The 13,474-nt window shown below is 33.4% G+C and overlaps 2 protein-coding genes across 3 annotated transcripts in view; both read left to right on the top strand.

Annotated features, from left to right (window-relative positions):
- LOC149424023 (uncharacterized) overlaps positions 1-5,344 on the top strand; it is a 36,947-nt gene extending 31,603 nt beyond the window's left edge. The window contains exons 3-6 of the mRNA XM_089651215.1: positions 2,405-2,617; positions 3,864-4,076; positions 4,159-4,374; positions 4,615-5,344. Of these exons, the coding sequence (XP_089507341.1) occupies positions 2,405-2,617; positions 3,864-4,076; positions 4,159-4,374; positions 4,615-4,824 (852 nt within the window). The 3' untranslated portion in view covers positions 4,825-5,344. The remainder of the gene's footprint in view (positions 1-2,404; positions 2,618-3,863; positions 4,077-4,158; positions 4,375-4,614) is intronic.
- Positions 5,345-6,151: 807 nt separating this feature from the next.
- Positions 6,152-8,091, top strand: LOC149424022 (uncharacterized). Of its 2 annotated transcripts, none has more exons than XM_089631128.1 (2): positions 6,152-6,290; positions 6,384-8,091. In XM_089631128.1, exon 2 carries the CDS (start codon positions 6,408-6,410, stop codon positions 7,803-7,805), a length of 1,398 nt encoding a protein of 465 aa, XP_089487254.1. In that variant the 5' UTR covers positions 6,152-6,290; positions 6,384-6,407; the 3' UTR covers positions 7,806-8,091. The 2 variants fall into 2 exon arrangements, with proteins under 2 accessions (XP_089487254.1, XP_089487253.1); XM_089631127.1 differs by having other exon boundaries at positions 6,158-6,294.
- Positions 8,092-13,474: the final 5,383 nt, after the last annotated feature.

Here is a 13,474-nt window from a genome sequence, read left to right as displayed (position 1 = left end):
GCGCGATGAAGATGCGCGGGTTATTGCTTGTGTTTCTCTCTAATTGTAGACGGCTGATTGATGACTGGTTTGATTTGTTCCATTTGAAAGGGAAGCTTTAGTATTTGTTTTTGTAGGTAAAATACATGATGTACATCTGCTTCCGAATGTCCTGCGCGTTGGTCTTCCATATTGTTCGACTTTTCTTGTGAAATTGTTGCAGGTTCTTGAAACGATGAAGGTATGTTTGTTTCTTCCGATGAGGTCATTTCCAATAATATGTTACGGGTATGTTTGTTTCTTCCGATGAGGTCATTTCCAATAATATGTTACGGGTATGTTTGTTTCTTCCGATGAGATCATTTCCAATAATATGTTACGGGTATGTTATGCAAGACATAAAAAATCCAAAAAAAAAACTAGAGAATACTGTGTAAGAATCTATTCCATCTACCGGATATCTTAGCAAGTTATTAGCAAGTTCGCGTTTGTATTGTATTTTAGTGAAGACGCAAACCGCGTCACGTAAGTTATTGTGAAATACCGATATGCAAATATGGCGCTATTATTATATAGTGCAATAATAATTTAAATTTGTTATTACAAAATAGTATGATGTTAAATTACCTCAAAGTAAGGTTTGGCAATTATTGGACAATAACCTTAATATCACTACAATAATGTATATCTAAAACATGATTATGTGGGTATGCTGAACAATTCATTGTTTTGCGAAATGGCAATAAGAAATCGTGATATAGGTTACTTGATTGAGATATGTGGGTAGGTTGGCTTGTTCAACTGCAGGTTGTCCACGTGGATTGTTGCGTCATCTTCCTTGTCCGGGGAGTAGATGCTGCCGTTGTAGGTTGTAGTGGGTAGGTTGTAATTCATCGCAAGATTATGATGCCATGGTTAGCCACGTTGTTGACAGCCTGATTTCAGGATCGTTCTCACTGAAATTAATTTTAACACGCACTTAATTTTCATAAAAATAGTAAAACATTTCAAGCTAGGGATTGATTGACAAAATAGGGTATTGATGGGAACTATACCACGTGTATATTTCCTTAAATTACCGGGACATTTACTAGCATTTATATTAAAAAATTGATTTGTAAGAGATATATGAATTGGATTTTACTTACTGATCTTGCCCGGGATTGCTGTTTCTCTTTTCTGATCCTTGGCGGTGACGGAATGTTGCAAAATGATTTTAAAATACTAAAGTCGGTATATTGTTCTGAGTCGATGGGTCACCAATTTGGCTAGCGTGTGATGCGTTATACTTACCTTGTAACTGCCAATAAATGTGTATAGTGTAGGTTATGATAGAGTGAAACAGATGTAGTTGATAATTTAAGTTTATTGCAAACACGTTACACTATTACACGATTAGAATATCAGAAGGATTTAGTAGGAATCAAGAAATGTCGACCGCCGGGTCAGATCAGAGAAACAGGAATGCTCGTCGGTAATGGATTGGCAGCGAGCTCTGTTTCACGTCGGGTTGCCATCCGTGAAACAGTGTTTCCGTATTAAAATATTATTTTAGGCTGGCAGACAGTTCTTGCCCCCACAGTAGGTTCAAGTTATCAGAAGCATTTACATGAAATAATTATTCCAATCACCTAATTTGACGGTTAGACCTACAACATTGATACATTAACGAGGATTCGATCATATTTTTCCATTGAAAATTTAGGATGAAAGTAAACTGAATGCTGTAAATGAGATCCCTGAAGCGTATGTGATACGCAAAGAGTGTAAGGCTGATGTAAGCGTAATGAGTAAGATCAAGAAAGGGACGCTTAAATGGTTTGGGCATGTAGAGCGAATGAGCGAAGAAAGGAGTGTAAGGAGAATATACGATGTAAATTTGAATGGTAGCAGAAGTCGGAAGGAAAACGTGGCACGGCCAAATGAATCGGTAACTTGAGTCGGGCCATGTCAAGAGTCAGCATAATAGAAGAGTATGAGACGATGTATAAATGTGAATGAGGCAATGAGTGAGTGCCAAGACCGAGTTGGTTGGCGGTCCGTCCTCTCTGCCTACCCCTGCGGAAACGGCGTGATGGTTAGTTAGTTAGTTTTCGATTGAAGCATGCATTTTAACCTTCTAACGCTCGATTTGCGTTCTACATATCCACAGAAAAAATATTTATTTTGTACTACACAAAGCAAAAAATGCGTCAGAAACCGAAGTTTTTAAAATAGGTGTTTATAGTTTTAGAATTTGGAACATCCCTGTACAAAAAAATAATATATAATTATTCTTTCAACGTTTTGCTACGAGAAACGATAAGACTTGAGAATTTCACTTGACTCGAGTTGATGGCATGTTGCACGTGACTGCCGATGCTGTAAAATCTTCGATTCCAAAGTTAGGTTAGAATATTAATTATTAAATCATTATTTATTCCAGGAGTCGCGCAACATTAGGCCAAGGGCTTACCAGAGCGTCCATCCCCCCCAGAACCAGGTGGGTGCGGGCTTTCGCCAGCCCAGTGAGGACACCGCGCACGCCCCCTCACAGCAGCTGAGGCGGCCCCTCTACCCTCAGGAGGCGGATGGATTCCAGAATAACATCCCTAATCGCCCCCAGGCGCATAAGAGGCTTAACCCACAGTTGTCTCAGGTAAATTATAGTTTCGAGATGAGTTCATACTTCTTTTCAAGTGTATATAAGAGGAGAAGTTAGAGGATTCACTCCCCTCCCCCATCAGCCTCCGTATTGCTTAGGAAAAAAGAGAGCAGTACTCGTATATTACAATCCTGGAAAATACAACAATATTTTTTGCACCACCTCTTTTATGTACGTGATGTAAATAATAAGTTGTGGTAAGTGGATGTCCCAATACACTTTCTAATAAATAAATTTTTCGAAGAAAATTTCTTCTGTAAGCTTATCACTTTGTGATGGCATTATTAATTAAATTTAATCAAAAAAATAACTTTGTTTACATCACTTTAATATATTATAACCACTACACTTTTCATGAACAAAGTTCAAAGTATATACAAAGAGTAAGTACAAAGAGTACCTAAGTATAAGGAGTAAGTGTATACTTACTCCTGATGAGGTGAACTTTGTTTATTTTTTTTTTTTTTTTTATTAAATATCAAAATAATATACAAAAATCAAAAAGTCCCAATAAACTACTTTTTAAACAGATTATATCAAATGTATACATTCATATCATGAGAGGTGTAATACAATAAAAATAAAAACAAAAAACAATTAAAGCGTATGCAGTTAGAAATAGTTTGTATTAGAGTCTAGTACAAACTATTTCTTTCAGCTAGCCAATTTTTCAACAAAAAATTTCTTTTTATATTTGTACATTTTTTGATTTCTGCAGGTAACATATTTAAACAATTTGGTATCATGTAGTCTAGCGTTCTTTTTCCATATTTGTTTACATGCTTTGGTACGATTAGTCCTTCATTTAATGTAAATCGAGTAAACATGTAGAGGTTATATATTATACTAAAGTGATGTAAACAAAGTTATTTGTGTTTTAATATAATTCTAATAAATTTAACCCCCCATATATGAATGCTATTGCTATGATGATTTTTTGAGATGATTTTTTTTCCAAAATATTGAATTCCTTTTTTGTTTGTGCTGGTCACAAGTTGTAAGCCATTCTGAATGGTGATCTTTCTCTCTGGCTGTGCGCCTGGCGATTTATGAATATTTTGCAACGTTATAAAATGTTCCTTACTGACTTTTCGAAACAGGCTGATGAATAGGAAAATATCATTCTAGGTGTTGTGACATTTATTGTTTAAACAACTATGGTTTTACAACTGTAGTGGGGAACGTTGAAACCGTGGGTACCTACTACCTGCACAGATAATAATAAAACTTTATTCATCAGGAATTGAAGCAAAGACTGGAAGATGAAGAGGATGAGCTGGAAAAGGAAGAGCCCGACAAGCTGTCCCAGCTGTTGTCCAACTCAAAGTTCGACTGCGGAGGCAGGAACACGGGCTACTACGCCGATGAGGGTCTGGCTTGCGAAGTGTTCCACTATTGCCAGGAGAACACTAAACACTCGTGGATCTGCCCAGATGGCTTCACTTTCCACCAGGTTCTTATTAAATGCAGTAGTTCGTTCAATGATTATTTGGCTCTAAATTAATTTACTTTACCCCTGTTGTTTTTCTTTGCAGGTTCATTTGATTTGCATGCCCCCATCAAACGACAACATTTGCCAGAAATCTTCTCAGTACACATTTGTTAACGATTATTTATACAAAGCCCTGAACAAAGAAGAAGCCGAGTCCAGGCCTAACGTAACCCTCCGGTACTCAGAACGTTACTATCCATCCGAGGTGTACCACGACGGCAGATACGACGAGGACGAAGAGTCCGAAGAAACTGATAGGGTAAGAAATGGAGTTGAAAAATAAAAGGACCTAACACCTAACAATAACTGAGAGTACTGTGGTTGAACTGGAAAGAAGTTCAGAAGGATTGAGATGAATATGGTGGTGGAATTAACCAATTATAAACACCAACAAGACCTTTTGAGACAGATCAGAAATGGAAAAACTAATGCATGAAACAAATTATATATTTTGCATGTTTTTGGATTGCAGTTGTATCACGAATCAATCTTTTAACAGGTACAACATCAGGCCGCCTCGAGGCGCCCACTATCAAGGCCTGCGCAAAACCACGCCAGCCCTTCTCCGGCACCCAACAACATTCAACGACGCCCTCAGGTGTTCCGTTCTCCCGAGGAAGTGGACATTCCTCTGCAACAGCGTCGACCCCTCCACGTTCCTCAACCATTCCATCCTTCCAACAATCAGGAATTTGAATACGAGAAGTGAATCAAATAAAATTTAAATTTTTCAACCTTCAAAACATCATTTTAATCGTGCTATAGATTTTGTGTAAATAAAAAATAACCAAAGCATAAAATCTCAAAATTATATTGAAAAGTCATCGATATAACTTTTTTCTTTAGTTTATGAAATACCGCAGTCTCGTTTACTTGTGTCATCTTCGAAAGAGATACTCAAAACAAATTTATTGATAAAAAATACATACCAATGTATTCTCTGAATGACGACAAATATGCGATAAAATGTTTTTTTTTAATACACTTTATCACGCAATGAAAAGTACAGGGGGTCATTGAATGACCGAACTAGACTCTCTGTCATTGCCGCAAGTTGCACTGAAATAGTATAATAATTGTTTGAGTAAAAATCGCCAAACATGAATATCTAGCTTTATTTTTGTATGGAAGATCATTTTTGTCTGATATGTGATTTTTTTATTTGTACGTTGAATAAGATATAATTTATTTTGTATGTGTAACTGTTCTATTTTGTGTTATAAATAAAATTTACCCAAAATAAGAAATTAATATTCATTTTACCTATAATTTTACCTTTTTATCCCTGCAAAAAAGTATTATTATTATTACTACTCGTGAGAGGTTCACTTTATATCCAATTTCATGATCAATAATATTTCACTAGGGTAACACTAAACGCAAATTTTCACAACTCACAAGTGATGTGATGTCTAGGGTAATTTCCCTATATCTAGGGGAGAAAAAATATTTCTAGGAAAAAGGGAAAAACCACAAAAATCTCCGGAAATTCTGGCAACGAAATTGGGGCAAATTCTGGGGAGATTTTAGAATAATACAGGAAAATTTTGATATATTCTGCGAAAATTACGAAATATTAAAATTTATTGCAAAATTTTTTATCCGAAACGCTCTATTGAAAATATTGTGGAAATTTTTTGTTTCAAAATTCCCTAGATACCGCACCAATGGATTACAAAAGAATAAGAAAAAATAAAGAAAATGAATTGTGTGGAATCATCCTTCGAAATTTCATTTGAAAATTTTGAGGAGGTTTATTCTTGGATAATCCAGTACAGAGCAAATAGAAAATATTCCACACAAATACACTTTGAAATCTATGGCAAAATTATAGGTAATTTAAATGTTTTATAACATGTAATGGCAAAAACCAAAACTAATTTGTGAGTGGTTTATTTATGACTCATTGTAATTCAGCAAGTCATGGGACGTCTCCCAAGTCTCTGGCTAAGGTGGTATCTCAGGAATCTAGGGAAATTTCGGACCAAAATGTAGGGAAATAATTTTTTTGGGCATACCATCACTGTACTTTATTTATTTTTTGAGGACTTCTGTCATAATTCGTTCTCTCGATTATAATTTTATTAATTATTACTATTGCTATAAATAATATGATGCGAAGACTCTAGTAGTCATAGTTGTTTCTGCTATTGCTATGAGTTTTAGCTTGATCCAGTAGGTAAATGCGTATTTTAATTCAAAATTCATGCAAGATCTTATCTACATTTTCGCTAATGTGTCATCCTGATGATTATGTGTACTTTTTAGGACATTTTCTCGGCGTACTGCACCATGACTGAACCAGTAGTAATTGAATCGGAGTACAAGGCTTTCCATGAGAAATTTATGCAAAACCACAACGGCACAACTGCAATTGATGCCTTCATAACCATCGTGCCCAATTTCTTCACCACCTGTATTCTGAAACAGATCATACTATGGTTGGGAGTTAGCAGTGATTTTTACAAGCTATGTTTAGAGTACGTAATTCTCATCATTCCAATAATGCTAGGAACTACAATATTGGCAGAATTTAGATTAATTTGGCTGTTTATATCTATTATTGTGTTCGTCTTGTTGCATTCCAATCAATTCAACCTGAAATTAGCTTGGAGTTCTAAAATTGACCGCAGGAGGAAATGGCAATGCATTTCATACATTCGCTCTCTCACACTTCTGGTGACTGCCTTCACCATACTGGCTGTGGATTTCAATATATTCCCGAGATATTTAGCTAAGACTGAAAAATATGGATACAGCTATATGGACATTGGAGTTGGTCTCTTCATATTCTGTAATGCATTGGTTCCATCAAAGGTTTCCAGGCACAGTCTAATGAAATCCCTCGAGTTTAATTACAAGCAATGTGGAATTCTGCTGATTCTTGGGGCTGGAAGAGCATTTGTGACAAAAGAAATTGACTACCAGCAACACACCACAGAATACGGCGTTCACTGGAATTTTTTCATCACTTTGGCAGTAACTAAATTGGTTGCCATTATTATAATGTGTATTTTCAAAGAGCGAAATTCCCTGTTTTGCGGGCTTGCTTTGTTAACCATTCACGAAGTTGTATTACAATATAAACTGAGCTCATGGGTCTTCAGAGAAATGCCTCGCACCAATTTTTTGACTTCTAACAGAGAAGGCATTGTATCATGTACAGGCTATATAGCTTTATATTTAATATCCTCATATATTGGTCAAGTTATAAGAGAAAAATATAGTGACACGAAGGAAGGCAGTGTAATAAGTAGTCTGCTTCTAATAACTTGTGTGTCGTGGCTCAGTGTTTACTTTAGTCCGTATTTAGGTGTTTCTCGATGTTTGGCTAACATGGGCTACTGCTGCTTCGTCATCGCTGTCGGTACAACCCACCTCACATTGTTTTATTTATATGAGATTAATGAGATTGCAATTCTCAAGAGAGAAAGTAAATCAAAGAAACCAATCACTTTGTGCAGCGGTTATGCCATGCCAATTATTTATTCAGCGATCAATGACAATGGGCTACTGTTTTTCTTACTTTGTAATATGACGACGGGACTTGTGAATTTGAGTTTCCATACTTTATATTTAGACGCCATAAAGAGTTTTACTGTTTTGACAGCATATATGATTTTTGTTCTATTGGTTATCGTGGGTTTTCAAAAGAAAGGTGATTCTCTAATATACATATTGCGTCACTAGATCGTTTCTTTTTTATTCCTTTTTTTACATTCCCAGTTTATGAGTAACTTTACAATATTTACGTTCCTCCTACGTCCTCCATTGTAAGCGGCAAATATTGCTTATGCAATGATGAAAGACTTAGCTATCAGTTGAATGAACCCACAATGTTGCAGTGGGAACCTGAAGCATTTGTCAACTACAAAGTTAGTCAGTATTATTTGATGTAGTGTAGTGAACCTATTCCGTCTAGTCAACCTTTAAATTATTATTGTGTAAGATTATTCTTTATTATAAGTGTCAAGTAAATAAATAGATGACAAAAACAAATTCTTTTATTTTTGATATTCACTGTTTTTTTTAAACACATCTTAAACAAAATTCATCAATCATTGAGATGGTAGTTCAGGTCATAGACAATTTTTTTATATCAAGATGTTTTGTTATTTTTTTATATGTCAATTGTCTGAAATAGAGATTCACCGGGAAATATAAAAAATAGTTGACTTTTTATATTTCAATTTATGCAATTTTTTATAAGCAGTTTTGTGAACAAGAATTCAGTCCCATTTTACACTGTTTAATCATATATTTAAGATCACACACATAAATATATTATCTATAATAAGCATTAACTCCTAAAAAAAAAAACAATAAAATATAGTAAGTAAACAGTTGTAAATAAATTCATAAAACAAAACAGTCCAAATATATTTAGTGAGATTATTTTTCAGACAAACCAATAAACAATTGGTAGACATTCCATCATATTTGTATTACAGATTTACATAATCCTCTTACAATACACATGACATCATTTACATAACTTAAAATATTTAAAAATTATATATTTTAGAGTCTAAAATGACTCTTGAAACCTTTGTGGCCAATGTTGAAAATGTCAAGAGATCTTGAGACTTCATTTAGCAGCACCATAACTCTTGTCATGCTATGCTGGGCCAGAACGTCTGTTCTGCCACGTGGAATATAGAGCAAGTCGTAATGTCGACCCTGTCGGTAGTTGTTCAGTATGAACAATTTATAGCATTCCAAGAGGTACGGGCTGTGAATGATGTAGTTTATTATTTTAAAAGTTGTTACCGTAAGGGTTCCTAAGGGTGCGTTTCAGAGAGCAAATCCATGTAATACATGAATTGCGAGTACTCACCATGCATTCTCATATTAAGATACCTTAGAAACTTTTTTGAATTTGTTACAATAATTCTACATATTTTTGCTAATATGGGGCCCAAACAGCAGAATCGTATTCTAGTTTTGATCGTATAATGCAGTTGAATATCGATGTCATTGCTTCGGGCTTGGAAAATTGTTTACTTGTTCTTATCACAAACCCAAGAAGTTTCTAACATGAAACGCCAACCCCACCATACGATCTGAGAAGGTAAGTTTGGGATCAAATGTATCCCCGAGGTCCCTTATAGATTTCACTGAAGACAATATCTCATCATTTAGAAATAGAATTTAATTGGGTTTTTGGAACGTGTATATGTCATAGTGGCACATTTTTTTACATTAAAGATAAGTTTATTCTCATTGGGCAATGTAGATATTGCGTCTAAATCAAGTTGTAATTTAATACAATCTTGAATATCGTATATCATCTTATGAAATTTGTGATCGTCAGCAAAAAGCAAGCAGGTGGTACTTTGGATGCATTCTTGGATATCATCAATCAATATCAAGAAGAGTAGAGGTCCAAAATTTGACCCTTGAGGTATTCCTGAAAATGCAGGAAAATCCCTGAACTAATGACCGATGCCTACATAATGTGTTCTGTTTCTTAAATATGTCATAAAAAACTTTAGTAGAGATTGGTCAAAGCCTATTCTGTGATTTTTTGTAATATTATGTCGTGGTCTACACAGTCAAATGCCTTTGCAAAGTGCATATAAATTCTGTCTGTTTGATATTGAACATCCAATCCTTTGGCTACCTTGTGTGAGAGCTCAAGGAGATTGGATAGTTAATTATTTTTTTATATGAAACCATGCTGATTTCCCCCAAGTAATGGTTTTATTTTATTAGTCAATTTTCCATACAGTAATGTATCAAAAATTTTTGGAAATGACGATAAGATCACTACCGGTCTATAACTTTGTTCTTCTGTTTTGCAACCCAACTTGTATATTGGGCTCACCCTGGTCAGTTTCCAATATTGGGGAATTGTTCAATAACAAACTAAAAAGAGATGCATTTTATTTCCAAAATATAATAAATAACTCAATTTTTTGCATATTTGTTTCAATATACTTTCTACCTCAAAAATTGGCACAATATTATTTATATCAATTTGATTTTTTTAAATTTAACAGTTTGTAAATAAGTGTTCTTTTTATAATATTACATAATTAATTTTGTATACATTTTTCATCCGTTGGGGGCAAGATGTGCACAAATTAAATACAAAATCTAATAAAAATTAGAAAGAAGGGACTTATAAAAACAAATAAGTAGTAGAAGAGAAGCAAAATAATAATAATAGGTACTGATATTACTTATCACAATCTGTCCTAAAAAGATGGGCATTTTTTACGGTTAACAGATTACATGTAATTGTAATTCAAACATCATTCAATGGTGTCTTTGGTTGGGCAAAAGAAACAGAGGTTCCCCATAAATTAGATAAGCTAGCAACATAAAGAGAACCTTCAGATTCAGTTGGATGAAACAATCTGTATTCAAAATGCACCATTTGAAATGTTATTTTTAAATCGACAATCTAACAAATACCCAATTTTAAGATAATCTTCTTTTGTTCCATAATATTTATAATTGATAATTTATTACAAACAGAACAGATTTTTTTTTAAATAAGATTGTGCAAATAGAATCTGTGTAAAGAATAGAGTTTTAATAACTAGGTAAGTAAATATAGTTGTCCCAGAGAAAGGTTGTAAAGGATGTTATCATCTTTGTAGTATCTCTTGTCTTTTTCGTTTTCATACAATCCGTGTGAGAAGGACGATTTTTCATCGATGAAATATGTACAACCTCTCTCTGACACTATTATAATCTTTAGTTAAATGTATAAAAATGTTTTACAGTTTCATAACTTACACAGAGGAATATATTTATTATGTTTTTAATTACATTAAAATCATGTTATGCCATCATTTGTATGATTATTACAAATTTTTTTACAGTAAGTAGTGTCGCCTTACGATTAATTAATTTGCAGGTTATTTGTACTGATAAAAATTGCATAAAAAACAAAAATAAATATTTTTTGTAAATAGAATACGACTTAAAAAGTAAAAAATAAAATATCTAAAATAACATTAATACCTTGAGTTTTTGGCAGGATGTTAGTCTAATGACCTCAAATAATTATTGTTACTAAAAATCAATAAGTTTAAGTGTTATATTTAAACTTCAAATTAATATAAACAATTAATAATTATTTTAATGGCCTCAGCAAACTAACTACATTCATAAATCAAATAAAAAATTCATGGTCAAAATTTCTAAAAGCATTTAAGTAAATATAATTGTTAATGCAGCAATTCTTAACCCGTGGTTCCGAAAACTGGGCTCTATAATGTTCTCTCGGGAAGTCTGCAGGGGTTAAATAACCATAAGATTAAACAAACAACCCCTCGCCAATAAACCAAATGTAAATTTAAATTTAATTTAAAACTTCCGGCAACGAACAAAAAAACATTGGCAAAAGCTCTTAAAAGCTATTTCCTTAGCAGTTTTATTAATGACTAACACAATCATTCTCTGGAACTCCATAAAAACATCTGCGTTTATTTATTTTAATGTATTTTATTTATTTGTCTTGTCCTTAATCTAATGTTGTCTTTCCCGAAATGAGTTTTATAAACTCACTGGGAATAATACATTATTACTTTGTTATCATTTTGTAATGTATTATCTTGTAATAAAAATAAATAAAAATAAATATACTATCAACTTTATATAGTTTTAAATTTTAAGTTACATTTGGAAGGTTTTTTTTTATGCACACCAACTGCTCTCAATCTTCTGGAGCCAGTGAGACTACTGTATCCCAAATTGGGGTATGTTGTGAGGCTGTAGGTAATAGAAAGGGGAAGGAGATGTGGAAGCGGAAGGTGTGGAAATACCTGGCTATTCAGATCTGGTCGCCAAACATGGCCAAAGCCAATTCAAGCAGCGTATCCATTCTGAATGTTGATCTTATACAGGGGTGATACTGAGAGTATCTTCCACTCTGGATCGTGCTGCAAATATACTACATATTATTATAAATGAGTAATATGTGAAATGAAATGCCGGGATTAGAACCCGCGACCTCCAGCTTGCTAGTCGAGAGCTTTACACTTCGACTACGGAGGCCGTCCTAGGTCAAAGATTCATGACATAAAAAACCTCTGCCTTTAGTGCTGTACTGCCATGGTAAGTAAAAACACAGTATCTTCCTTGAGAGTCTCAAGTATGAATGCTTTTTTTTAAGTTTGTGAAAAAAAGGTTAAGAACCGCTGCATTATTACATGAATTTTTAGGTACTTGCTTAGTATCAAAACATTACTTGCTTACTTAGTGGTACTTGCTTAGTATCAATTATAAGTTCTTAAATATACATAATCAAAATTCATATAAAATGTAAATATCATCATAAAAATGTGATGAATTTCATTAAAAATATTTAAGTACATCTTTGATAAAAGTCTCCCTGTCATTGTATTGAATACAAAAATGATTTATGATATTAATAATTAATGATTTATGATTTTAATAAGTAATGATATTAATTTTCTCCTATTCCGCTTCACTCTTAATACGCAATATTTCACTTTCAAATAAATGGATTTAGCTTTATTAATTCAAAACATGATTTATTATGTCGGGGGAGACGGTAATGTACGCACTTTTAATTTTAATTTCGTTTATTAAGTCACTTACGCGATATGTCAATTAGTATGCGGCGCCGCCGAAAGCGACTATGTTCATATCAATAGTTGGATTATATTCATAATATCGTAATTCATACCTACAAAATATTTCATAGATATTGCTGCCAACCAAAAAAATTAGTATTGCCATATTAAATAAATAATATCATCGTGTATAATTAATCCATATTAATATGTAAGTCAATGTATTATTTATAACAAATAATCAACAGATAATTAAATAAAATAACCCGAATAACAAACAAATAGAATAAAATGTGATTAAACGTATTCCTTTTAGGTTAGGTTAGGTTAGAACATGGAAAATAGGTATTAGAATTAAATCACAAACCAGTCTATACAAACCTAGCGTAGCCAACATACTATTTGAAAACTGGGATGTAACTCTAAAGGGGACGCGAGCAGGCGTTATTAAAGGGGCATTTTTTGCTATAGAAAATCACAGTTAGATTAGGTTAGGTTATATATATATATTAATTTAATATTTTCAAGATTTTATTTTCTTTAACTGAATTAGTTAGTAGGTAGGTACTGTACCTAACCCGCGCACTGGCTAGGTAAATAACTAGTTGTGGTATTTCCGGCAAATGTCACATTATTTTGTTTCTTTGAAATCTCGTGTGACATATCGCGTAAGTGACTTAATAAACGAAATTAAAATTAAAAGTGCTTATTTTTCCGTCTCCCCCGACATAATAAATCATGTTTTGAATTAATAAAGCTAAATCCATTTATTTGAAAGTGAAATATTGCGTATTAAGAGTGAAGCGG

Source organism: Hesperophylax consimilis, chromosome 4 (assembly GCF_061612785.1).
Source record: "Hesperophylax consimilis isolate HC1 chromosome 4, BYU_Hcon_1.0, whole genome shotgun sequence".
NCBI lineage: Eukaryota > Metazoa > Arthropoda > Insecta > Trichoptera > Limnephilidae > Hesperophylax > Hesperophylax consimilis.
The sequence above is the reverse complement of the archived record's forward strand: the minus strand, read 5'-3'. Positions and strand labels throughout refer to the sequence as shown.